Below are 23892 nucleotides of genomic sequence, written 5' to 3' on the forward strand. Positions count from 1 at the left end.
TCCACCCAGGTATCGATTAACATTCCCCCCATGTTCCCAGGACCTGCTTTCAGTTTAATCTAACCTCTATCGCTGATCACCAAAACAAACGCTTGAAAGATGACCTAAGTAATCTAATGCTCTCTTTCTGACCCGTTTTTGTATCATTGGTCCATTTCACCCTCTAATGAATCAAACCAAAATGCTGTCTTGCCTGGGCTTTTAGAATCTTTTCGACTTGATCCCTCTTGCCTACCAATATTTCATTTTCCTCTATGGCCTCAAACTCTTCCACATATCTTGCTTGATACTAGAATTCCATTATTACCTCTGAATCTTACTGGGTTTTTTTAATGTTGAAATTATGTTAAGATTCTGCACTATAATTCCATAAAATAACCATTTTACATAATATAACTTTGAATTGTATTAGACTTAACAAACTATTTAAAAAAACTGCAAAACCCAATGTTTGTCTCTTGTAACAGAGAACCCTAACAAGTGCCCATGTATCTTGGATCAGGCCAATTTGGAGTGCTCTTAACATTTGGGACAGGATGGCTCATGGCTTGGATGGCAATGTTGTGTATATGTTTGCTGTTTTAGCTGTAAGAGCCAATTTGGTGTAGTGGTTAAGGTGCTGACCTAGAAACAGAAGACTATGAGTTCTAGTCCCACCCTAGCCATGAAAGCCAGCTGGGTGACTTTGGGCCAAACACTAGGAGATTGAGAGTTCTAATCTCATTTTTGGCATGACTAGCAAGCTGGTGAGGAGACTTGGGCCCAATCATTCCCTCTCAGCCCATTTCCCAGGGTTGTTGTTAAGGGGAAAATAAAGGAAGGAAGGAAGGAGTTACTTATAAAGTAATAAAAGGTGGGATAAAAATACATAATAAATAAATGTGGCTTGTGTTACAGTTACAGTTTACGGGTAATTCTTATTTGCAAAATGTTAGTGGATTCTCAGCAATCATAACCAGAGGGGCTAAGAGCTACATTTGGAGATGCTGCAGGTTTCCATCTCTGCTGTATAGGAAGGGTCCCAAAGGGTCTCTTTCAGGTTCAAAGTCATATCTGATACGGGCTACAACTATGAACATTGTTGCTGTCTTCTTTTTTCTATTACAAGCTGGTATTAAGGGAAGAAGAAAGAGAAAACACACACAACGTAATTCTAAAAAGGATACCTAACATAAAAGCTGAGATTTAAAAGGCTCTTCTGGGCTTGGGTTTAAGTCTGCTCTCTGAAGAGATATACTCTATAAGGCATGTAGAAGCCCTCAAAGTCAAGACCTGATGCTTCTCATTAAAAAAAAAAAAAAAAGAATTGGGGAGCATGGGATGAGAAATATTTTGTGGCCTGAGACCAAAATTCTGCCCGAAAGGCAGAACAGGGGATGGATGGATGGATGACTGGTATAAAAGCAGCAGCATCTGTGAGACAACCAGTGTAGTGCAGGGATTACATTTTTGATGAGACAAGGCCTAGTGAGTTTATAGCCACCCCTGTCCCCAGAAACTCAGCCGGACCAATAATTTTCTCTCAGCTCAACCTATCTCACAGGGTTGCTGTTGTGGGGAAAAAACTGGAAGAGGGAATGCTACATATGTCTTCTGGAGGAAAGGCAGACTACTGTATAAATCTAACAAATACATTAAAATAAACAAACGTTGCAATCCTTTGCTAACACACATTGAGGCCACCACTAATTACAAGGTGAGGGGGTCCTTGGTGCTCTCTGAGTTTGGTTGTTTTCTTGCAAGAAAACAACCAAGCCCAGAGAGCACCAAGGACTCCTCATTTCAACCCTGAACTACAAATATTCTCCTTTATTGGTATTTACAAGTTCTCAGGTCAAATAGGACAGAACTAAAATCATGTCTATTGCATCTTTCCCATGCATAAAGACAACAACTGAAGCTCCAAGAAGAAACTTCTCAAAACCTGTTAATTTTCCATCTTCTCCAGAGCAACCAGTTTAGTGAAGAAAGAGGAACTTCTCCTCCAATGCCTCTTTATTTCTTGAATTAGATATCAGGCACACAGCTACTGAACAGTCAGATGACAGCATAAAGTTTTTAAAGTGACCCCCTGAAATAAAACTACACTCTCCCAAGTATTGAAGGATGAAACTATTTTTAATTGCCCAAATAGAGAAAACACGGAAATAAGAAACAAGTAGGATCCAATCTGGGTAAGTCATCAGCATCAGAAGTTTTGCCTTCCGAACTTTTGGATTTGTGCGGGAGCCCATCTTCAGGGAACTTCTCTAGGGAGTTCTGGTTCTGGTGACCTACCCATATTGGATCCTGCAATATTGTCCTGGGACACATATATTTGCCTTCATTTGTATAGAAAGTAACGTCCAAGAAAGCCAAAGGCATTTGTTGAAGATGTTTGGGGAAGACACCAGAATTAGATATTTATATACTTATTTGTTGGTTTTCAAAGCAAGATGGGGCAGTTTTATACAGGAACTTATAGGTAATGATGGTAGTATACTGGAAATCTAGTGAAACAGGATCACTTCTAGATATAGTTTCAAAAGGACAGGATAGGGAAAGCAGCAATGATAAATGTGGGACATTGTACAGTAAATCAAGAGAACATAATGTCAAATTGCAGAAGGAAGGGACTCACAGCAACTAACCATACTTGGCATCCACGTTCATTCAGTAGTACTAGAGAAGATCCTGAAGGGGAAACTTAAATCAGGAAGGAATCTAAAGGAGAAATCATTCCAGCAATTTAATATGAGGATAACTGAAATCAATGATTCTCCGACTGAATTACTGTAGCAACCTGACATGAGTTTCCAAATTCAAGTCTTGTCAAAATAAAGAGGTACAAATTCTACAACTCTAGAAGATTAAACACAAAGTCATGAAACTGAATCAATGGGATGCTAATTTGCATTTAATCCTAAACAGTAAACAAGATCTGCTGGATATATTCTTGAAACAAATGGAAAGAAGCAACTGCGTAAATATAAGTTTAGAGCCAGGGGGGCTCAGTGGTTAGAATACAGTATTGCAGGCTAGCTGCACTCTCAGTGACAGAAATTTGATCTTCACTTGGCTCAAGGTTGACTCAGCCTTCCATTCTGCCAAGGTTAATAAAATGAGGACCCAGACTATTGGGGGCAATATGTTGACTGTGTAAGCTGCTTAGAGAGTGCTGTAAAGCACTATGAAGCAGTATATAAGTCTAAATGCTACTGCTATTCAAATCATGTATTAGTAGAATAAACAAAAATAAGTTCAATAGTTATATAAAATTGGAAAGGATTTTATTTTTTTTTAGAAAAGAATGGTTTGGTAAGAATGTGGTTGAAAAGGAAATTCAACAGGCCAAATCTATCCAAAATAGAACAAACTCTGGAGATCATATAGTCCAGATGTCCAAACTTGGCAACTTTAAGACTTTAACTCCACATGACTGGCTGAGGAATTCTGGGAGCTGAAGTCCACAGGTCTTAAAGCTGCCAAGGTTGGACACCTCTGATCTAGTCCAACCTCTGTCCAGGGATCCATTACTAAGCAGTCTACTGTTTCTACTTGCTATTAGTCTTGAATAAAGACAGGTCTTTGGCCTAGTTTTGAAGAGCTATCTTTACATTCTCAAGTTCTTTATAGCTCTCAAGCAGATCTGTTTAAAAAATGACTATACTGAGTATGCTGTACTATACTGAATATAAATAAAACAAATGAATATTGTTTACTTAAAATTTGAAGATTCTTTCATGAAAGGGCTTACCAAAAATCCTGAGGAAAAGGAGAGTTTTAAGATGAGGAAAACTCCTCTTATGAAGGAATATTCTAGTTAGGAGAACAAAATACACGAGGCAGCTCTTGCAAGGGAATGGTGTAAAGAAGAGAGAAACTACCAAGCCTCAGTATTGGAACTAGTACTTTTTAAGTTATTCAAGATGATCCAAACAAGAAGAACATGCAATTAGATGGTTCATGTTTGCTGATGACAAAATGGTAAAAGATAACAAAGGGAAAAAAAAGAACGACTCAACTCTTATTTTGCTACCAGAATGGGATGAGAAAGCTGGATTAAAGTTTGAATTATATAGAAAAATAATCAGAATACTCATTTACCGTATTTGCCGGCGTATAAGACGACTTTTTTGCCCTGAAAAACATGCCTCCAAGTGGGGGGTCGTCTTATACGCCGGGAGGACTCCGACTCCCACTTCGAGCTTGAGTTGCAGCCGGGAGGGAGGCTGGGGGGAGGGGGGTGTGTGTGTGTGTGTGTGCGGCGGCTGTAGGTTAAGGATGGGGAGCCCCGGGTGGGTTATCAGGTTTTACAGTGCTTCCAACATGTGCGAACGGTGGGAGAGCGGAGAAGAGAGCGAGCGAGCGCCCGCTGTGTGAAATCCTGCCGTCAAAGCAACACTGGGGGAGGCAGGGTATAAATTTACCAGGTTAATGTAGCAATGGTGATTAATGCCCAGAACATTGTTTGCGGGTATTGGGGTGTGTGTGTGTGTGGTGGTGGTGAGGAGAGGTTGTCCTTTGAATGCGGAAAAGTAGGTGTGACCTTGTGTAGGAAAATAAAGAGATCCTTTTTAGCGTGTTTGGCTTCTTTGCCTCCCTCGTTCGTTTGACGTGGAGATAATGGCCTTGAGGGCGGGAGGGGAAGAAAACTGTAGCTGGATCATTTCAAATTTCACTTACTCTCCTGCCTCACTTCAATATGTCTGAGCGACTCCAGATACTGGAAGACTTTTTGAATGAAAGTGTTACCTCCATTTTTTTTTTTAAAGAGGGCCACTTGGGGAAAAAAAAAAGATTCTAAGGAATTCCTTGTTTCTTGATTAAAGAGAAGGCATTGAATATACTGTTCCTTGGCAGCCTTTTCAGTGTCCGGGTTTTTGGTTGTGTGTGTGTGTGAGAGAGAGAGAGAGAGAGAGAGAGATCAGCTGTATTGAGAAGAGAACGTTTCCTGTGTTCTCATTTTATTTACAACATATTTTACGCTTAATGGTAAGCAATGAAAAATATTTTTAAAACTCATTTCTAAACTCCATAGCTATTTGCATATTCTTGGTTCAAAATTGGATTAGCTCATTTCAAAATTGTCCAAAGCAGAAAAGTGCGTCAAAAAAAAAAAAGTGCAAAAGTGGAAGGTGTGTGGAAGGGGGTAGTCTTATACGGCGAGTATATAACAAACTCTATATTTTGAGTGGAAATGTTGGGGGGTCGTCTTATACGCCCAGTCGTCTTATACGCTCGGCAAATACGGTACTTTAAAATCTCTAGGATCAAATGAACTGTGTCTGAACAAACTGAGGGTCTGCCCAAATCTTTATGTATCACCTTTGAGAAATCCTGTGGGTTAATTGTTCTGAGTAATTTATTAGGTGAAGGTGGGGAGTTGCAATAGCTGCTCCAAGTTTTGTTTTATTTTTATTAGGTAAAGGTAAAGGCTAAATGGCACAACTATTAAGTGGATACACTGGTGGCTCAATAACAATTCACAAAGGGTGATTTTCCTCCTCAAATTAGAGGGGAGAATCAGGCAAGGTGTAACAAGGTGCAGCTCTAGCACTCCTCCCCCAATTTAATCATCTGGATGAAGAAGTGTAGGGTATTTTTATTCAAATTTGCAGGTGGGTGAACTGCATGCTGCATACAGGAGAAATAAAATTCAAAACTATCTTGGTGGGTGAGAAAAACTGAGTTAAAACAGAATTCAATTCATCAGACAGAAATGCAAAATCATATACTTTAGGTAACGAAATTCCTATGCAGTGGCATAGAATGGGGAGTATGACTTTGGCAAAATTACCTGTGGAAAAAGGCACTGGAATAACAACTATTCTACTTTATTCTATATACTAGACCTCCTCCTTGAATATTGCTAATTCTGAGCATCACATTTGGAAATAAAAAGATTCAGATCATTGGATCTAATTCAGAGCAAGGGAGTAAGGACAATGTGTGGGGATTGGAAAGCTGAATGTGTTTAGCCCTGGGAAGCAAATACTAAGATAAGATATAATAATACTCTAACTGTACCTGAAGGAAAGCCATTACCTGTTTTCTAATATCCCAGATAGCAGAACCTGGAATAATGAGGTTATAGGAAGGAGTTTCTAGGCTGCGAGGTCTGTTCCTCCTAGTGATCCTGCTGGATACTGTCCATCCACCAGGGCGATGCAGAATTGAACACAGACCAAATTGTCTGCCCTGGGGAGTGGTTTTTTTTTTTTTTGCAATCCATGGATCTACAGTCATATCTGTTAAAATGCAAACGTGACCTGGATGCTGCTTTTGAGCATGCATGATGGCATTTTTTAATCCAAAAAGCAGATCCTGCACCTATGGGAATAGCAATAGCACTTAGACTTACATACTGCTTTACAGTGCTTTACAGCTCTCTCTAAGCGGTTCAGCCTATTGCCCCCAACAATTTGAGTCCTCATTTTACCCATCTCGGAAGGATGGAAAGTTGAGTCAACCTTGAGCCTGAGGGATTTGAACTGCCAAATTGCAGTCAGCCGGCAGTCAGCAGAAGTAGCTTGCAGTACTCCACTCTAACCACTGCACCACCGAGGCTCATAACACTAGGAAGATGATAGAAAGAAGTTTCTAGCTAAATGTTTAGAATAAAATACCACAAAACTAAACATCCTAACAGTACACTGAATTTAACAGTGGGACCAGTTACTCAGAAGAGATTTCCTTCCTTGGAAGTATTTCAACAGAGGCTGGACAGCTGTCATGCAGCTTTAATTTCTATTTCTGCACCATTCGGGAGCTGTAGGAGATGTGATGGCACAGTGTTTAGAATGTAGTATAGCAGGCTAACTCTGCCCACAGCCAGGAGTTCAACCTGACTGTCTCAAAGTTGGCTCAGTCTCCCATCCTTCCAAGATCAGTAAAATAAGGTCCAAATTGTTGGGGGCAATTGCTGACTCTGTAAACCGCTTAGGGAGGGCAATAAAGCAATATGAAGCAGTATATAAGTCTAAGCGCTATTGCTACTGCTACACTGCCTCTTCCAATTCTATAATTCTATGGTGATACTAAAACATTTAAAGTGGTTAAATAAATAAAAAAGGAATAGTGGGAGGTTGCAAAAATATATTCAAACAAAAGAAAATGTGACATTTTGCCTGTCACATAAAGGGACCTGTGGTCACCACAGAAAGCTCAATGAAAATGTTAACCTGGTATGCTATATTTTATATGGTACAACAACACAGAGAATTCTCTGCATAGTTCTGCTTACTGTACCATCAAGAGAATATAGCAGATTTGGGAAAATGTTCCTCAAAATTTCAAGGAGCTGGAGAAGGAATGAAGTTGCCTTCACTCTTTCTCAGAATTAAAATCTGGGCTTATTCAATAAAGCTGAATAATAGGAGGTCGAAAATAGCTATTTGATCCTACAGTGCAAATTACAGAACTCATTATCAGAAAATACAGTAGTACAGAAGGAATGGCAGAGCCTGTCGTGGAGTGAAAAGAGAAGTCAGCCTAGAATCTCTACATAGCCACAAGCTAACTAAATCCAGCCTCCTTTAAGTGCCATTGACCCGTTTCTAATTCTAATTCTAAACAGTCAGGTGCTGACTGTTATGAGACAGATTCCTGTGCACAGACCATTAGCAATAAATTAACTGAACTGAACTTTCACATGTGGACGTGCCTTTTGGGCCCCACAATGGTAGCCACCAGGATGAAAAAATTTAAAGATGATTTATAGAGCCTATGAATACTGGTAATGTATCAAATAGTACCTCACCTCAATTGTCCTAAGGACCTGCTTGGGCACTTCTTACTACAATTGCTGGATTAAAGGTCCATAATCTGATTGAACTAGATTTTTCTTATATTTAATATACTGTATGGTAGTCACATTCTTCAAGAATATCTCTGATACTCATGTAAATCTATCTAAGCCCAATGTCCATCTCATGTCTTCTATAAATCCATTATGCATTTCATAATGAAGGATTCAGTGCTTGTCCGGATGAAATCAGTTGCCAATTTTCTACACATAATTTAGTTTTTCCTTGTAGGAAAATGGCCTAACCTCCTGATCAAAGTGGGTACCCTATTACTTGACTACACCAGGAAAAAAACATGTTTTCTATGTGTTATGCAGCTGTGAAAAAAATTTCCTCTGTTTCCTCTCTCGAGCAAGGCTCAGTTTTCTGTGCTTGACACCTGAAAAGAGAGGCATGTTGACAGCTCCAAAGGGTGTGGGAGAATCAGGAATGTAATGAAGCCCATCCCATCTAAAATTGCCAGCAATGCAAGCAATGGAAAGGTCAACAAGTCCCAGAGGGCTTTCCCCAGCTTGGAGAAGTGGAATCATGCCAGTTGCTGGAGTCACAGCCTTTGCAAGGATTAATTTGGCATTCTGCAGGTCATGGATAACACAAGGCACAAGAGAAGCTAGCCTAACCCTCTTCCAGGGTCACCCTTCTGAAGCTGTGGTTCATGGACCTTAGGAGGAAGAGATGAGGACTCAAACCAAACATCAAGCCAGCGGGAATGCAAAGCTTAGCCCACAAAGACAACATCCTCTATGCTTTCTCGGTGCTTGTATTTCAAAGCAATAGTAGAAGAAAAATCAGAAGCATCCTCCTTGCTGCTACAGATGCATGCATGCTATGCTATGCACCAAACCGCATATACAAGCTGTAAGTGAAATTCAGTATTAGGATGCAACTAGGAATTAACTGTAAAAAAAATATATCTCCCACATGGCTGGCCAAGATGGGTAGTAGGGATAATCAGATTTTTAGCATAAGAGGTTTAAATGCACGTACACATACCCCATTGCCCCATTCATGTATACACACCCAGCTGGACGGAGGAACTATATAAAACTTTAGGTTAAATGGAGTTTAACATATTAAGCGTTAGAGAGGGGGGGGGGGAGAGAGAGAGAGAGAGAGAGAACTGACTGCTTCCATTGAAGGAATTACACAAGCTCTTTCTGAGAAGCGAGGAGGGCTTTGGGGGAAGGGGATGACTGGCTCATCCTCCTATTCAGGGATCCAGGGCTTGTATGAGTTATCATACCAGAGATGGCAAACCAAATGGCAGATTAAACACCAGAGACTCTTAGAAAGGTTACATAACCAGAAAGAAAACAGGTTTTGTGTTTAAAAAAAAGGAGGGGGGGAAGGAGGACAAGCAATTTTCACAGGTGGATTGTATAGCTCAATTTCTGCCGAAAAACTGAATGTCCAACAAGGAAAACAAGAGGTTGAAAGTGTCTTTGAAAAAGACAAAAAAAAGCAAGATTGTGTTAATGTAGGTTTTCCTGTTTATCAGTTGAACTTTAATCATACCAGCATTCATCTAAAATCTAGTACTAGAAACCAGACCTTTAAATAAATGGATGTTAAACAGACACCCCTTGCTTCTCGATAATGCTCTGCTGCACCATGGAAATATCTTTACTTGCTTAGCCTAAACTAGGCTGGACATATCCCTGTATGATCTTTTCTCAGAGGTGATCAAGAAGGAAACCGGTATAACATGCTCCTTGTTCATTCATCATGCACCTTTCCATGGGTACAATACCCCGCCCCCCACAATTATTCTAAATTTGCTTCCTTCCAACGCAGGGCAAATATTTATCATATATTTATGAAGAGAGGAAGCGTTCATTTACTGTTTCTGAGAGCTTTCTAAACATTGGATTGTCCTTAGCTCCAAGTAGCCTCTATTTCTCCAGGGTAAAAGAAAAATCTAATTTGGTAGCATTAAGACATATGGACTACAACTCACAGAATTCTGGGAGTCAAAGTTCACACATCTTAACGTTGCCAGCTTTGTGACAGTAGTATAGAGCTTCGATTGTGTAACTACAGTCAACCACCATCCTGACTTTTAATCTGTCTTATAGATGTCCCTGCCTCCACAGGGGCATCAGCAAAAATACTCTGCAGCCTGAAGCAGGCATATGACCATATTGTACATCTGATGGTACCTAACAATGCAATAAGGTTATTTCTCCATATCTATTCTCAGGCACTGAGTTCAGTATGTTGATTGTAAATTTCCATTTCCATGCTTCTACATATTTTGTACAACAATGATATTTATTATTATTCTATTATTCTCATTCCTAAACATTACATTGTTGAGACATGTCACTTTATCTCAGCTGTCCTTCTCTGAGCAAGAAAGTCAATCAGAAGTCTGATCTTCTCTATTTCCCTCAAAATAGTTGCCCCCAAATTGACACTTTCTGAATAAGTAGCAATTATAACATTCTTAATTCTTAACTGTCCCAGCAATTGGCTAGGGTACTTGGGCATCCTGGGAGTTGTAGTTTAATCATGTTTGGCACACACAAGCAGGGGAAGGCTTTTTAAAAACTACCGACGTTCCCACATGGCCTCGTTTGCAATTTATTTCACATTTTGTAATGTACATGTCTACTAAATGCGTTAAAACAAAGGTCTTGTGTCCTTGCAAATTACTGGCTGAAATAAAATCTGGGCACAACTATTAAACCTCATGTTAATCTGTGGAATACAGAAAGAAAGTGTTTGGTTGTAAAATGCTGAAAAGTTACAATAAGCAGCATTTTTTTTTCTGAATTCCAGAAGTTCCTGAAGGAAGCTTCAGGATAATAGTCCCCTCTCAAGGCCTCCAAAGAACTCTGGAAATTTGGAAGAAAAAGCAGTATTCCACTGGACAAGCAAGCAAACAAACCTCTCTAATTAGCAGCATCAAACTCAAACTCTCTTTATTGATCTGCCAAGGTGTTGGAATACCGAAGTAAATACAGAACTACATCAGGTGTGAGAGAAACAGCATGAAGGATTAAGAGACGAAAAGCTGCGGAAAGGAAAAAGAAGAAGAGGGGCAGTTGAAACAGAAACGGGGCCCAGAGGCAACTGCTGTTAGCAGCTTAGAAAAAGCAGCTGTTGATTCAGAGAGAAGGAACTTAACTTACAGAGCTGAAGTCAGCAAACCCCCGGGAAGAGTCTTTAGAAGGTTTACTTGAAGAGGAAGGAGCAAACAGGACTCTTCCACTAAATAGGTCCCCAAACCCCTTTTTACTCTGAAACGGGTCACTGCTGTCAGCCCCGAATGGCTGAAATGGATCGGGGGGCTTGGCAAAATCGGAAGACCCGACTTGGCTTACAGGAGGACTTTTACCTGGAAAAGGTTGAGAGAAAGAGAGAGAGAGAGAGAGAGAGAGAGAAGGGAGAAGGAAGGAAAGAACAAAAAGGAAGAAAGGGAAAGGTTACTTACCATAGAAAAAAAATATCTAACTCTTACCCAGGAAGGTAAAGCGTCCACCACTGGCACACTACAATGAGTTTATGAGTCATTAAAATTTAGAAGGGGGGCACTTTTGCATAGCCAGACCAGGCCCAGATTTAAATGGGACCTTGCTTTTAATACTTCTCTTCCCTCCCCAATATATCTGCATTACTCAAAACCAAAGTCATCATACAGAAAGTCCCAAGAGTATCTAAAAGTTTCAGCCCAACTAATAAGACTTTTTTTTTTTTTTGGCTGAGACAAATCTTATGCCATCTGGTATCTTTCAGGGACTGCTTAGGAATCCTGGGAGCAGCGAGGGGACATAAGGAACTGTGGAAGGCTAGGCCTTACAAACAAACAACCCCCCCCCTCCAAAAAAAAACCAGATGCAGTTCAAAGAAAGCTAGAATAATTTTCATACGATGATCAATACCACAAATGGGCTCCTGTCAAGGGTTGGAAAAAAAAACAACCACACACACACATTGCTGCTGATATTTTAAGTACTCTGTTGTTATCATTGCCTAATGTATTTTCCCTTCCCCCAAGTAAAACAGGTCCCTCGACTGAAAACCACAAGATTTTCAGCAGTTGCCTAAGTGGTGAACATAAACCACACAGAGGGCTCACTTCAACAAAATGACGATAAACAGCAGTTTTCAATGCAGGGGGGGGAAAAAAATCAAACAAGCACCAGCAGCTTCCCCACCCACCCCACTCCTGCAGCTCTGAGGGAAGACCCACGGGGGCAACGAGGAAGGCCTTCTTCCCGCCTATTTGGGGCTAGAGGAGGACTGCGAGGGGGCCTTTGGCCGAGCCTGCTAACCTGACAGGAATTGCTCAGAGTACCTTCCCTGTCAATTCAAACCTCAGGCTCAAAGCGGGAGGCACGTGCAGGGTGGCTTTGCGGCAGCTGCCGCAGCAGAGATTCGTTCAACTTCCCTTTTCTATTCCAGCAAAGCTGCCTTCCATTGAGTGAGGCCATTGAGGTAGCCCCCACCCAGTGTTTTCTGCTCCGGCTGGCGGTGGCTCTCTAGGGCTCTCGGGTGGCACTGTTCCCATGGCCTACTTCTTGGAGGTGAACCTCCTAGCCAAGTCCACCAGCCGCCTTTCGGTATGTTGTGTAAAGTTCATGCTCTAAGAAAAGCCACAAAATTTGTAGATGCACACGGTGGCATCGGATGTCTGCTTCTCCAAAAGCAGCCATCCCACTACAAACCGGAGCAGAGCTTCAGAAAGCAGTGTGCCAAAGAAGCTCTGGGGTTCAGAGAGGGACAGCAATTGGCAACCAGCTTCAAACTCTTGGGCAAGCTAGACAAATGATTCTGGGTTCAACTCCCGCCAATCTTCCAGAAGTCTTAAAATAAAGAAGACCGGGAGGCAGATCTCTAAAAGTTAAAAAGACTCTTCTGTTTTCTCCACCCCATCTCAAAAAAAAAAAAAAAAAAAAAAGCTATTTTCTCAACCCTCCCGTGTACTTTTGGGAACTCCAATCAACATTTGGGTTCAACAGAGAAAGCACAGAACCAGTCCAGTCTACACAAGGAACAGTGGGAAATGCAGAGGAGGGGGAGAAAACAGTGCTGAGACATTATCTGCACATGGGAGGAAGGAGGCCTGAATAAATTCCAGGTAAGCAGTAACCTATTACACCTTGCTCTTCTGCCCTTTGCTCAAAGCTGACTCGCCAATGGATGTTTTTCAAGGGAAAATTACCTAAACCTGAAAGAGAGCTGCACTAGCCCCCCCCACTTCTGTCCCCACCTGGAAATAGACTGAAGCGATAAATCCCTATTCTACCACTTCTCCTTGCTCTCTGCGTGCAGGCCAAGACCACGACTGAATTTGTGTGGGGTTAAACCAAGCAAGCGCTATGGGAAATAGTATCAAGAGCTGCTAAAAGGCTGTTGGGGAGAAAAAAAGTCACTGATGCCAGTTTGCTGAGATGGCCAGAGAGGCATTCACTGATCATTTTCAGTGAGAAGGGGCTCCATCCTAGCCTTTTCACAAGCAGGGCTGCTCTCCCCTTTCAAAGGGCCCAAGGCAGGATTGTGACTGCATTGCTCTCTCCCCAGAGACCTGATGCTGATGGGCGCAAGTTGCCCCCATCCTGCCAGATCTCATGGCAGCCCCCTCCTTTTCAGGTGGGGTTTCCTGCCTATAGTCAAGAGGAGGCAAAAAAAGAAAAAGAAAAAAAGGGAGGGTGCGGGGAGAGAGAAAGAAAAAAGAAAAACAGGAGTGCCCTCAGCTTGCAAACCTGTCCCAGGCAGTCCATCAAAGGACCTGCAAATGCTGAGGAAGCTGAATGTGCCCACATGGAGCTCAGCTCAGCTCCTCCATCAGAATGTTTCTCTGTTCCTAGACTGCCTAGAGAACTTTCTGATGAAGCTGAGCTGAGCTGAGCTGAGCTTGTGGGCACATTCAGCTTCCCCAGCATTTGCAGGTCCTTTGATGCATCCCAACCTTGCAGCGCCGTCCTTGCAGTACGTGATGGAAAAAGCCCGTGACCCACCGGAAGCACTTTCATCAAAAATGGCGGCGAGCTGGGTAGAAATGGCTTACCCGAAAAGCACCGAGCGCGGCCGCATCTTTGATGAAAGGCAGCTTCCTGAAAAGCTCACCGAAGCACTTTTCATCAAAAAGGGCGCCACAAACCAGCGGCCGTAGGACTTGTTCCACGGACTTGTCCGCTGACCGTGGTTGGGGACCCTGCTTTGATGGACTGTCTGGGACAGGTTTGAAAGCTGAGGATACGGCTGTTTTTCTTTTCTTTTCTCTCCCCTGCCCTCGCTTTTTTTTTTTTTTTGGCCTCCTAGATTGCCAAAGACAAGGCAAACATGACTTTCCCACCTAGCATGCGATCTCTCATCTCTGCATGCGCAGCCATCTCATCAATCCAATTTGTAGGGGGGGGGGGAAATGCCCACCCTGCACATAAAAGACAATCCCAGACGCTTTTTTGAGAATTCCCCCTGCCATTAAAATAAGGCTACAAGTGGAGAAAATCCAGCCACAAAACCTGTGACGGTACCTGTGAAACCTGAAAGCAATTGAAAATATCAGTAGCTGGTAAAATAAAAGGTATAATTTAAGTGTCCAAATAGATCGACCCAGATACCATAGGTGGCCTGGTGATGCGTCATGCAATTTCTTAATATTTCAGCCACAAGAAATGGCCTTCATTGATGTGAAAACAGAGTTTAGGTTCTGAATTCAGAAATAGAGGTGTTAACCACCGAGGCAAGCAATGGTGCCAACTCTGCAAAGGCAGAATTTCTCACCAAAGCAAACTTTTCACGAAGGTGGAACAGGCTAACGATGTTAAGAGATATATCTATGCACATGGACATATATTTGTTGTTTGAGGACTCCGTTTCGAAGACCTTAGATCAGGGGTGTCCAACCTTGGGAACTTTAAGACTTGTGGACTTCAACTCCCAGAATTCCTCAGCCACACCCCTGCCTTAGATATACCAAATGTTGCATCATGTTCGGTCTTTGAAAATGATTTCCGACATTCACATGTACACAAGCCTCTTCCTTTCAATGTTGTTGCTCAAGCAGTGTTAAAGGTCTACAACAGCCACGGAATTTCAGGTCAAATAGATAAGAGCACCTGATCGCAAACTGCAATCTCAGCATAACAAATTAATCAGTTAAGCTTTCTTAAATTATGGACTCTGAAAACACATCTTAACAGATTAGAAAGCTTAGCTTGCAAATTCCCTTTGAGCCCCTGAAAGCACTTTTACTAGAGCACTGCTTGAAATGTCTGACAACATTATTATACAGTGAAGCACCTCAGTCAGGAGGAAACAGCCTCCCTTCTCTTTCTGGCTCATCACCAGAATCTTGCAAGTATATTCATCCTATACATCTAGTTCTAGAATCTGCAGGGGGAAAAATGGCTCTGTTCTCATCATACTGATAAAATAAGCAGCAACATCTTTTAGAAAAGACTTGCTTAATCTCACACGGTGTTTGATTGCAAGCCTCAGCCAGGGTGGCCTTTAAATTAGGCTGTGACTGATCTACCAATTGAAAGCCATCTAATTTCGTTGCAATAGCTCACAACCTGAAAGCATTCTTATCTATGTTGAAAATGTTGCCTGTTTCATTGTCTCCCGTGGCCTTGACAGAATCCCTTGCAACCTCTCTAGCATCATGTCTCCATAACATAGTGAGGCCCTGGCAGCCCAAGGAGGCTGAACCAAATCCATCTGAAGATGATGAATATTGTATAAAGTTTGGCTTTGTGCACAGCAGACTTTCCATCCCGAAGCCTAAGCGGCTTCTTCTAACACCCTGATTGAGCACCCGGTCTGTCACGTCTCTTGTGCATTTACTCAAAAAGGGAAAAGCAGGCAAGCCTGCGTCAATGTGAAAGTAATTCCTGGAGGAAATACACGAAGTCAATTTTCTGCACGCTCGTGCCCAGAAAATATAATTGGACCAAAGCCGTGGCCAGTTAAAAAAAGAAAAGGAAAAGAAACAAACTTGATACAGACAGCAACCACCTGGATGAGGCCTAATGAATGTTTTGAAAAGAATGGTAGGTTTTCTGCACTATTATTGTTCCTTGCAGGTTTAGAAGAATACTATCACCCTACTCTTCTGTGTCAACAGGAGAACGTGCTTTCTGGTATTGCTAGCTGGCACTGCTGCTCAAACCATGTTAAGAGGATGTGAGTCTGGGTGGGGCTGATGCAGCTGGTCTCAGGATCACAGACCTACAAGGGCTACACTAAACTGACTTGCAATCACTGACACCCACACAGACATTTCCTGTACTTAGAAAAAAAAATCTGTTTCTCTCTTTTGAGGCTCAACAACTTTTACCTAGAAGCTAGATAGCGGTGAGCACTGAAAGATCTCTTATCAGCAGTTAGGTTCCTTTTTTGTTTTTGCACTAATAATCTGTTTGAACTCTTAGAAGAGGTCTTAACCAACGGTTTTTAGCAGATATTTAATGAAAAAAAAAATAAGGGAGGGGAGTTTTCATGCCCAAATGACTGAAATGAGCAACTAACCTCTGGCGAGGAAACGCTTTGAGATTCTTCACATTAACATGGTTATAGTTACATGGCTCCTTTCTGGACACTTCAGCAACATAGCATAGCGCTATCTGCAACCTGTGTTAGACCTTTAGCAGCAGGTGAGAAGAAGTCAATGAATCTTCTCCAGATTTGGAGAGGTGGGGGAAGAAGCATAAATTTTTACTTGTGTCCCATGCTGGCCAAATTGGGCAATCCAGGACCTCAACCAAGCCTAAAGCCAAGAAGTACTTACTGATACTATGAACTGTAGGATAAGAGAACCTGCCGGCCCAATTAACATTGCTAAGGGGGATTTTGAATTTTGTGCATGCATGCATGCATACACGCACTCATGTGCCTGTAAAACAAGATCACCGCAGAGAGAAACATTTGCATGTCATAAAATTATTTTATGACTTTTCCTGTTGGTGTCATGCAGGATGCATGGGACAAAGCAAGGGACAAAAGAGACCATGTAGCAATTTTGAACGATGTTCAGTCTTTTCAAGTCGTGGTGGAAGAGACAATAACAACATAAAATTACTCTGACTTCTATTTTCCTATTTATTTGGGAACTTGGGAAGTGAAAACTCAAGCCACCCAGCACAGAAACTAGTGCATAGCTTCCAGAAACCTTGCAATTTTTCCAGCTGAGGAACAGAAAGAGCGAAAGGGACAGAAACAGAGAAAGGGAATCAAAGCAAGCAAGTGAAAGTATAAGGGGGGGTGGGGTGGAGTGGGGGAGGGAGAAAAGCTACTCCCTAGAAAAAGTTTGCTTTAGAGGAAACTCAGGGAGTTTCACCACCACTACCCCTCAAAAAGCTGGCCAACCATTTGCTGTCATTGGTGAGCAAGCATCCCAAAAGAAATGTAACTCACCACTGGGTGGCTCAGGCCTGGGAGGCATATTTTTCTTCGGCGGGAGGGCAGGAGTGTCTGCTTTAGTCTTAAAAGGATCGTCAGAGAATCCAGCTCCTCCAAAAGAGGAGAATGGATCAGAAGCTGGAGGCTGCATGAGAAAGATCTGCATTTAGACTATTGCACAGAGAAGCCAAGGAAAAAAACAACAACATCCGGGGCGGGGGTTAGGGATGCCGAACACGAAGGAGGACAGGCTCCATTGCAAGCTTGTTGGGTGGCGAGGGAGGAGGGAGAGAAGGACCTTGGAAAGACAGCAGAGAAGCTGACAGAAGAATCCCCCCACCATCTACTCAGCAGCTTTGGGCGCCATGTCAGTGCTGGTTTTCACAGACACCTGCTTAACATGGTCGTGAATCCCATTTTGCCCAAAGGGCAGGCATGGAGTGAGTGAGGCAGCAGTTATACTTTAAGCTATACAAACTTGCACACATCTATGTCTGCAATAAATTTCTTCCAAAGTTGAGAATCACTGGATACATGCACGTACACACGCACGCACGCACACACACACAAAAACACTGCTTCTTAAGTCCCAGTATAGCTGTTTCCACATCTAAATATTAGAAAGGGGGGGGGAGCAAAACTAGACATATAATAACTGCAAAGGATTTGTCAATAGCAGGAAAACAATCCTACACTCAGACACAAGTTGCCATTGGACACAATGTGAAGCTGTGCTTGGGTTTCCTGGGTGGGCAGAGCTCCAATAAAAATCAATCTAATCGCTATCTAGAGTAGACTATCCTGGCATTTAGTGCAGGAAGAAATACAGAAGTCACTAACTTGGATTCATGGCATGGGACAGGGTTATCTGAGGGACTGCCTCTCCCCAGCTACACCAGCCCACCCCATTAGATACATCAGGCACACCGCAAGGACTATCTGCGAGGGACCTGCACTGATGGATCCCAGGAATTGGCCTTCTCTGCTGGAGCTTAATGGAACATTTCCCATCCCCCAAATTCAAGTTAGCTCCATTCCTGTCTTCATGTTGAGGAATCAAGACTCAATTCCTCAAATTGGTTTCGACCTGGTTATATCCCCAGGAACCGGCAGTATCTTAAGGTGGCTCCCTTATTCTGCGGTTGATACAGGCAGTCCTCGATTTACAATCACCACTGGGACCAGAATTTCTGTTGCTAAGCAACACAGTTGTTAAGTGAGTTCACCCAATTTTACAATTTTTTTTGTTAGTTGTTAAGTGAATCATGCAGTCCTTAAATGAATCTGCTTCCTCTACTGATTTTGCTTGTTGGAAGCTGGCTGGGGAAATGGCAATCACAAGCCCCTAGGACATTACAACCATCATAAATGCATGCTACGGTAGTTGCCAAACACCTGATCATGTGGCCATGGGGATATTGGGACAGTCATAAGGGTGAGGATTGATCGTAAGTTACTTTTTCCAGTGCCGTTGCAACTTCGAAGAGTCACTAAAGAAATGGTTCTGAATCAAGGACTAGCTGTATGTGGTTTATATACTTACTCTGTGCTTTGTATACTCTAATTTTTAAATAATATTTTGATTTTGAATAACGACTGTTCATATTTATGACTGTTCTTATAATCCCTGGTTTTATATTATTTTATTTGGTTATTGTATGCTGCACAGAGTAATTTTTGGTGAAATAGATGGCTGTACACATTGGATAAATAAACTGCTCCTTGAGAGCACTCCAAAGATTACAGGTAGTCCTGAGCTTACAACCACAATTGAGCCCAACATTTTTGTCGGTAAGTGAGAAATTTGTTGAAATTTGTCCCATTTTACGACTTCCCTTGCCAAATCTGTTAAGTGAATCATTGCAATTGTTGTTAGAAACATGGTTGTTAAGTGAATCTGGTTTCCCCATTGGCTTTGCTTGTCAGAAGGCTGCAAAAGGGGAATCACATGACCCCGGGGACATTGCAACTGTCATAAATACGAACTGGCTGTCAAACATCCGAATGTAAATCACGCCACCCTGGAGAGGCTGCAACGGTCGTAAGTGTGAAAAATGATCGTCGCTTTTTTCAGTGCTGCTGTAACTTCAAACGGTCACTAAATAAACGGTTGTAAGTCGAGGACCACCTGTACCAGGTTTTCTGAGGTAAACTCTCTCTCGTCACCAGTATATTTGACTGTTCTAGAGCCTCTGGAAGCTACTCAGACAAACTACTGAGCCTCCCACCTCCAGGACTGGCAAGCAGCTTACATCGGAATGCCAGAAATTACACAATGACAACAACAGAGAGGAAGGAGCTACTTGCCTGCTCATATGTCCTGCTCCTAAGCCTTCTAGAGACATCTGTTTGCGACTAAGAGAAATAAGGATATTGACTAGATGGAAGGATCACCTCTACTTTACTATCAACTCGAAAGAGCAGCAGTGAATTAGAATCTTGGTAAGAGCTTTTCACATCAGCTGCTATAGAATATCTGGAGGAAAGGTCCAAGGAACCCGAGACCATTTGCAATTAAAGCATGAACCCTTACGTTGAGTTTTGATTTTTCACAGAAAATATCCTTGAAGGCTAATCTTGTTTGTCCTGTTCTTCAGCCCCCTATCCACACATTTATAGTAAATATTTATGATTACTGTAGATTTGCAGAAGAAAAAAAGAAAGGTTTGGATAGGATAAAAAGAATATGAGTTTCCTGGCTGCTTAGCTCAGTGAATCTGAACACCTTGATGTAGAAAAACAGCTGCTGCCATCTAGTGGGATTAAGGGCGTTACATAAAATGTTTTAAACATGTAAACGTGTTTCTCTAAACCCTGGAATAAGATGGTTTTTGCTCCATAACCATTTCTAGAGCCCCACAGAATAGGCTGAGCTGTGGAAAAGAAGAAATAATGGCCATTTTACCCAATAATATGCAGCAACTATGTCAGAATGAGCCAAACTCAATTTGCTTCAAAGGTAAGAACTGCAGTATTGGGCACAAGGTGCTCACAAGCACAACAAAACCTATGAAGCTGGTCACACTGCTTGTGAAGGAAAAAAGATAATCCGATCCTTCTTTTGTGCAGTTCTTGGTGCTCTCTGAGCCAGTTATCTGCCTGCAGACATTTTATTACATGACTGCCATTAAGGTACAAAGGTAAAGGTTCCCCTCGCACATACATGCTAGTCATTTCCGGCTCTAGGGAGTGGTGCTCATCTCTGTTACAAAGTTGAAGAGCCACCGTTGTCTGAAGACGTCTCCGTGGTCATGTGGCCCGCATGACTAAATGCCGAAGGCGCATGGAACGCTGTTACCTTCCCACCGAAGTGATCCCTATTTTTCTACTTGCATTTTTACATGCTTTCGAACTGCTAGGTTGGCAGAAGCTGGGAGAAGTAATGGGAGCTCACTCCATGCATGACATGGCACTAGGGATTTGAACCGCCAAACTGCCGACCTTTCTGATCGACAAGCTCAGCATCTTAGCCACTGAGCCACCGCATCCCCTTAGGTAATGTCATTAAGTGCTAGTGAAATTTGGGGGTTTTCTCCCTGTTTATACAGATTAGCTTGCCCTGCCAGTATTTTGTGTGTGTGTGTGTGTAAGTTTTTGTCTTTAGTAATTCCTACTTTAGGGTATTGTTTTCTGCTTTGCTTGTCTACCCCCAGTCTGCCCTTTGTTCAGCCCTGGGCTACACATGTCCTCTTCTTTTGGAGTTCTTCAGTCTCCAGGCCCGGTTCCTGTTTTATCACAAACCAGCACTGCAGAAAGCAACCTTCCCATTTCCCTTAGCAAAAAAAAAGAACCTTCTGAGAGAAATTTACCTTTGACATTTGACTGAAATCTGCAAATCCTTCACTACTGTGGGCATTGAAGGTGCTGCTACCAAAGGCGTCTAATGTCCCAAAAGGATCTGAAAGCAAACACAAAAAGTGCAATGATTCTGAGTTTTAATTATCAAAATGCAAAATGAATTCTGGCAAATATGTCTCCTGGCTGGGGACACCTAGCCAGATCAGGTGTCTTGCAATGCGGGAGATCACAAGTAAACCTTTCCCTGGGCGCTTTGTGCACAAAATTCATTTACGATCACCTTTAAGCAAATACTACTGGCTGAAGTGGAATAGAAGTGGATGGATGTAAATATGGACGATGGGAAATACCAAAGCATAAACGATGAATTCAAACTTGTCGAGCAGGAGGAAAAAGGAAGACACCTCTATTCTTACCTGGCCCTTTTGAAGAAGACATGCTCAGAGTTAGGAAAGGGTCACTGTTCTCAAAGACTTTTGGCTGAAACAGAGAGCAGAAGGGGGAAAAAACCATTAGAAGAAGTTGGCTTGCTAAAGATAGGAAGAGAATCATGTCACAGGAAGCCCTCACTTCACAATGGCAATTAGTATCACAATTTCCATCACCAAGCAACACAGTCCCAAAGAGCGATATGTGATTGTTTTGCTTACGTGACAGCAGTTCCGGCACTTCTAATTGCCTTTGTTAAACCAATTCTCTGCTACTGTAAAGCACAATGTTGCGGGATCATTCAAGACCTCCTGCCAGCTTCCCCATTGACTTTTGCTTGTCAGAAGCTGGTAGTGAAGGCTGTAAATGAAGATCATGTGACCATGAGAGTCTGTGATGGCCACACCTAAAGGGCCCGATGGTAAATACCCCTCGTTTAATGCCACTGCTGATGAGTATCGATAAATGAGGACTATGTGTTATCACATTTAATTTATATTCTAGCATATCTCAGGATTCTTGGCAGTTCACAATTATGAAATAAAACAAGTATCCAGTTCATTTTTTTTTAAAAAAAAAAATCACATCAACAACCCTAAGAGTATTACAAATTGCCCCTAGGCTATCCACAATAACTCAGTTTCACAAGTTCCCAGAAGTTATTTCCACTGGAGTCAATCTTGTCTCTGGGGAAGCCATTCCAGGGGACCATGGCCATCACAGAAAAGCAATGCCTCTGAGCTCTGCCCCCTCATTTCACAGTTTCTCCTGGGAAAGATGTCTGAGGTAAACGAAATCCAGTGGTGGAGGCAATCCTGAAGATATCCGGGGACTAGCCATAACAGGTTTTATAAGATAAAACCAGCATATTTAACTGCCTGTGGAAACCTAATGGCAACCAGCACAGCATCTGCAGAATTGCCATCACACGAGCAAAGCAGCAAGTGCCGGACAGGACAACGCATGAACCATCTCATTCTGAGTGAGTTGCCCTTTTCAAGGATCTTCAAAGGCAGCCCATGTGAATATACTATAGCAGTCCAGATGCATGGTGATGTGGGCAAGGAGTTGTTGTAATAAGGGTAGAAGCTGCAACTGGCACAGCAGATAGAACTGGGCAAAAGACCACTTGGCCGCATCCTTTCCTTGACTCTGGAAGACTTCCAAGTCACAGGTCTGTTCCCCCAGAACATTTGCACAGAAGAACACTAAGTGTTGATCATCTGTGGAGACGTTCCAGAGCTCCAAACCTTAAATACCACCACTTTCACTCTGCTGCAATAATGGCTGTCTGCTCTGACCACCATGGATTTCTGAAATGCTTTCACTCAAAAGGCTTGTTTGACTTTATATGCTGGCTCCATTTGCCCAGGTTCTCAGATCTTTGTGATTTTATAATACATTGGGGCAATACTGCTGGATCCATTGCTGTTTTGCAAGTTATTCTAGAGAATTATTAGTCAATGGGGTGGAATAATAAGTGATTCTAAATCAAGGGTCTTCAAACTTGGCAAGTTTAAGACTTGTGGACTTCAACTCCCAGAATTCCTGAGCTAACATGACTGGAGGAGGATTTCTGGGAGTTGAAGTCCACAAGTCTTAAAGCTGTCAAGTTTGAAGACCCCTATTCTAAATGATTAAAACAGCTACAGCATCCAATTACTCTCTGGATATTGGAGCCTCCTCCAGATTGGTTATGGAGACTGGGATGATGCCATCTTTATGCTTTGTGGCTACTGTGCTGATATTATGTTGGCATTATGTTCCTTTGGTAAATATTTGGTAAAATCACAGGATTGGAATGGACCTCGAGGTCTTTTAGTCCAACTACCCTGCCTAGTACAGGAATCCTTATATCACCCTAGACCAGAGGTCTCCAAACTTGGCAACTTTAAGACTTGTGGAGTTCAACTCCCAGAATTCTCCAGCCAGCATAGCTGGAGAATTCTGGAAGTTGAAGTCCACAAGTCTTAAAGTTGCCAAGTTTGGAGACCTCTGCCCTAGACAAATGGCTGTCCAATCTTTTCTTTAAAACCTCCAGTGATAAAACATCCACAACTTTAGGAAGCAGTCTCTTCCGCTGTTTAATAGCTCTCTCAGTTAGGAAATTCCTCCTTATTTAATGTTTGGCTATCCCTCTGTAAAGTTTCCAAGAATTGCATCTTATTTTATCCTCATGTGTTCTGAGAATAAACCCACAGTCTCTTCCCTGTGACAACCCTTCTTGCATCAGAAATCTCTGCTTAGCCTAATCTTCTTTAGACTAAATATACGTCAAGTTCCTTTAACTACTTTTCACAGAATTTATCTTCCAAGCTTCTCATCATCTTTGTCACTTTTCCCTGTATTCTGTCCTCTTTCAGATTTCAATCACACGCAGTTGCTAAGAGACAATTTACTCCAGACTTAAGGAAACAAATGGCAGACAAGCAAAGGAGCATAAATCAAACCGTCTCTACAGGCTGCAAGGCTTGTCCTGAGTAGATTTCACTTTCCGAAGAAGCACACAGGCGGCTACTCAAGATCC

General features: G+C 42.2%; 1 protein-coding gene across 22 annotated transcripts in view; it reads right to left on the bottom strand.

Moving 5' to 3' along the window:
- Positions 1-23892, bottom strand: part of EPS15L1 (epidermal growth factor receptor pathway substrate 15 like 1) — a 51285-nt gene that overhangs the window by 861 nt on the left and 26532 nt on the right. For 7 of the 22 annotated variants that reach the window (XM_087952501.1, XM_087952498.1, XM_087952504.1 and 4 more), the window contains 5 exons: positions 21353-21416; positions 20948-21036; positions 19446-19493; positions 17154-17283; positions 10922-11127 (listed from right to left, as the gene is read on the bottom strand). In XM_087952501.1, coding sequence (XP_087808627.1) covers positions 10922-11127; positions 17154-17283; positions 19446-19493; positions 20948-21036; positions 21353-21416 — 537 coding nt within the window. The remainder of the gene's footprint in view (positions 1-10921; positions 11128-17153; positions 17284-19445; positions 19494-20947; positions 21037-21352; positions 21417-23892) is intronic. The other 15 variants (XM_026670917.2, XM_087952515.1, XM_087952499.1 and 12 more) reach the window with 5 other exon arrangements.

Source organism: Notechis scutatus, chromosome 1, assembly GCF_049901735.1.
Source record: "Notechis scutatus isolate UNSWTSFEM ecotype Mainland chromosome 1, rNotScu1.2, whole genome shotgun sequence".
Classification (NCBI taxonomy): domain Eukaryota; kingdom Metazoa; phylum Chordata; class Lepidosauria; order Squamata; family Elapidae; genus Notechis; species Notechis scutatus.